Below are 2,947 nucleotides of genomic sequence, written 5' to 3'. Positions count from 1 at the left end.
ATATTGGTTGCTATAGTAAATAAACTGGTTGCTAAGATATGTTTGAGTGGTTGCTATGGTGTTTTCCCATCAAAATAAATTTGTTAATGCAATGTTTAGGAATTTTCAGTACATATGATCATTATAAAGCTAAAATGAAAATATTGTTGTTGGTTATTATTTCCCAAAACAGTTAAATATTAAATCCAAGAGCTTTCAACATTGCTTTTTCGTGGGTGGTTGCTAGGCAACGGGGGCATCAGAACAATAAAATAAAGTTATAATTCAAAAGGTAGACTCATGTTCATCTTCTATTATAAATATTGTTGAAATATGAAAGGGGGCAAATATTTGTAATATACCACACTTACTTCTTTGTGCACTGATGATAAAAGTAGTTTTGGTATCTGCATTTCATGTTCTTATGCGAAGACCATTAATAAAATCAAATCACTGAAAGTGACAAATTTATTTCAAAGGTATTATAGAAAATCAAATAATCAACAAGAACAATTCATGTAACAAATTTAAAAAATATAGGAAGTACACTTTCCCATTTTTGCAACATGTTAAAAATCATCCTCACTTTCATCAATTGTATACATATCTGTATCCCCGAAGACATCTGATATAATTGAACATATTTTAATTGCAATGTCATAGTTCCATATGGGAAATTTTCGCATGACATCATCGGGACTAAATAATGTGTCACAATATTTCACAATGTTGTCAATCACCTCATCTGTCAGTCCACAGATCACATCTGTTATCATCGGTGTTGAATGAAAATCTGAAAGCTCATATTTAAGCAGATTGAGTTTATGACGCAACAGTGATTTCTCACTTTCATTGGTGTTCCTTTTCATCTCTTCTTCATCTGAATCAGCATCCTCGAAATGTTGGTCGAATGCAGGGTGTGTTCTTGGGCATTCTGTATGACCGCATTCACAATTTCGCTCACAAATATCACAACAGTTGTGTAATGGAATTATGATTGCTGCTTTATGAACATATCCTTCACATAATAACTTGCGTCTACATTCTGCATTATCTTTACATAATTTCACAAGGTTCAGACTCCACATTTTTCAAGTGACCTTTATGTGCCTTGTAAAGGACAAGTTCATTGGCTAATGATCCATCCCGTCCTCCGCGTCCCATCTGTTGTACAAATGTGTCCATTTCCCTAGGCAATCCATAATGTATGATGTTATTTGTCCCATGAAAGTTCACACCCATTCCTGCAGAATTTGTGCAGATTAGTATTCGAATACGTCCATCTTTAGCCATATCCACTCGGATTTCATCTTTTTTGGTGTCTGGTGTTTTACTGTGATACATTTCAAAGTGTTCTTTATTTTTATTGAAGAACTTGTAAAAAGTAGCATACACTTTAGAAACTGTGGATATTGTTTCACAAAATATAATGTGTCTTGGAAGCTTTTCTTTCAATTTTTTAAAGTCATTCAGCAACCACATGAATGTAGACTTAATATTGTCATTATTTGGTATTTGAAGAGATGATATCTTAATGTTTTGTCGGTCGGGGCTCTCTGTGATAACTTCACATCCTGCACGAAAAAACAACATCTTCATTATCTTTCTCCTATTTGAGGGCCCTGAAGTTGCTGTTAGAGCAACAAGTGGTACTTCAGGGCATAATGACCTCAACTGTCCAATCTGTGAAAACCATTCCCTAAATGGTTCCTCTTGATCAGAACCTTCACCCCTGGAAATAAAAATCAACAATATGTATTAGTAATGTATACATACATACTGCTATGTTTATTAAAGGAATCGGTCTCAATTTGATTACTGCAATATTGTCTGAGTATACTACATTACTTCATTAATATCATGTACATGGAGAAAGTCATACAGCAAACTCCCAGGGATCTAATAATTACTTTGTTATACATGTAAGAATTATTTAATATGTCTCATAATGATTAGTTAATTTGAAACTTTAGGGAAAGAAAATCACTTCATAGTCAGTATGATAATTAATATGTTATTGGTGTGTTCATAATATTAATCATGTTATAAGTCTTGTAATCATTGAAACTGAAGTGCACCAATAGCACCTACAATTATGTACTACAATATCGTGTCATTTTTAACAGACCTGTGGAAACTAGAAAATTGAATTTGTCTATCAAGTGTTCTATGAAGTGTTCCCTACCGAAATGTGGTCAATTGTTTAGCTCTACTAATGTACTATACTCAAAGGGATTCTAGACATCCAACACTTTTAATCCGTAACGATTAGCGATTTTTTAATAGTGTGTAATTGCAGAATTAAATGAACAATTCATAAATGTACCATTGTAAAACTGTATGCGCCTCGTCTACTGCGATCAGCTTTAATTTTTCTTGGTAAATTGTTGATTTCAACATCTCACGCCACTTATTACTGGCTAGGAGCATCTCTGGACTTCCATACACAAAGTCATATGATCCACGTTCTATTTCAGTGTTCTCCACAGAATCTCTTCCAATGTATGTTGCCTTAAAACCGAGCTTTGTTAATTTAGTACACTGTTCAGTCATAATATTAATTAGAGGTGCAATAACTAACACGCATGTATTTGGGTATACAAGTGGAAACATTCGTAAGTCAGTGATTTTCCACTACCAGTTCTCGTTCTCAGGAATACGTCACGTCCTTGTTGAAGCGATAGTATACTTCTATTCTGCGTCTCTGTTATAGAATCTAAATGGAACCGACTACAAATTTCAGCTTCTCTGTTTACACGTTTCGTAGGGGCCGCCATGTTTATCAAGTATGAGAGTAAGACGGATTTTGATTGGGTTACAGACTACTAATTTTACCCCTATTTCATTGACCACTCAAGTAGTTCGAGTTTAAAAATAGGGGTTTTTTCTTAAAAATTCTTTGGGGTGTTTATGGAGTAGAATAGGATTATTTTTGGGCATAAATGGAAAGGAGAGGGTCTGAAAAAAA

The 2,947-nt window shown here is 34.0% G+C and overlaps 1 protein-coding gene across 1 annotated transcript; it reads right to left on the bottom strand.

Annotated features, from left to right (window-relative positions):
* Nucleotides 1–374: 374 nt before the first annotated feature.
* LOC134240095 (uncharacterized) lies at nucleotides 375–2,608 on the bottom strand. Its single transcript, XM_062722200.1, has 2 exons — nucleotides 2,306–2,608; nucleotides 375–1,711 (listed from the first exon to the last, which is right to left on the bottom strand). The coding sequence occupies exons 1-2, from the start codon at nucleotides 2,590–2,592 to the stop codon at nucleotides 1,036–1,038; spliced, it is 963 nt and encodes a 320-aa protein (XP_062578184.1). The 5' UTR covers nucleotides 2,593–2,608; the 3' UTR covers nucleotides 375–1,035.
* Nucleotides 2,609–2,947: the final 339 nt, after the last annotated feature.

The sequence above is a fragment of the Saccostrea cucullata genome, unplaced genomic scaffold, assembly GCF_032062105.1.
Source record: "Saccostrea cucullata isolate Sc308-1 unplaced genomic scaffold, CSIRO_AGI_Scuc_v1 ctg19033, whole genome shotgun sequence".
Lineage (NCBI taxonomy): Eukaryota > Metazoa > Mollusca > Bivalvia > Ostreida > Ostreidae > Saccostrea > Saccostrea cuccullata.
This window is presented reverse-complemented; position numbering and strand designations above follow the sequence as displayed.

Excerpts from the sequence above, each read along its gene's own strand:
- LOC134240095 (XM_062722200.1), bottom strand. The coding sequence starts at position 2,592 with ATGTTTCCACTTGTATACCCAAATACATGCGTGTTAGTTATTGCACCT. Across the intron at positions 1,712-2,305 it reads GCGCATACAGTTTTACAATG|GGGTGAAGGTTCTGATCAAG; the intron begins GTACATTTATGA and ends TTTTATTTCCAG.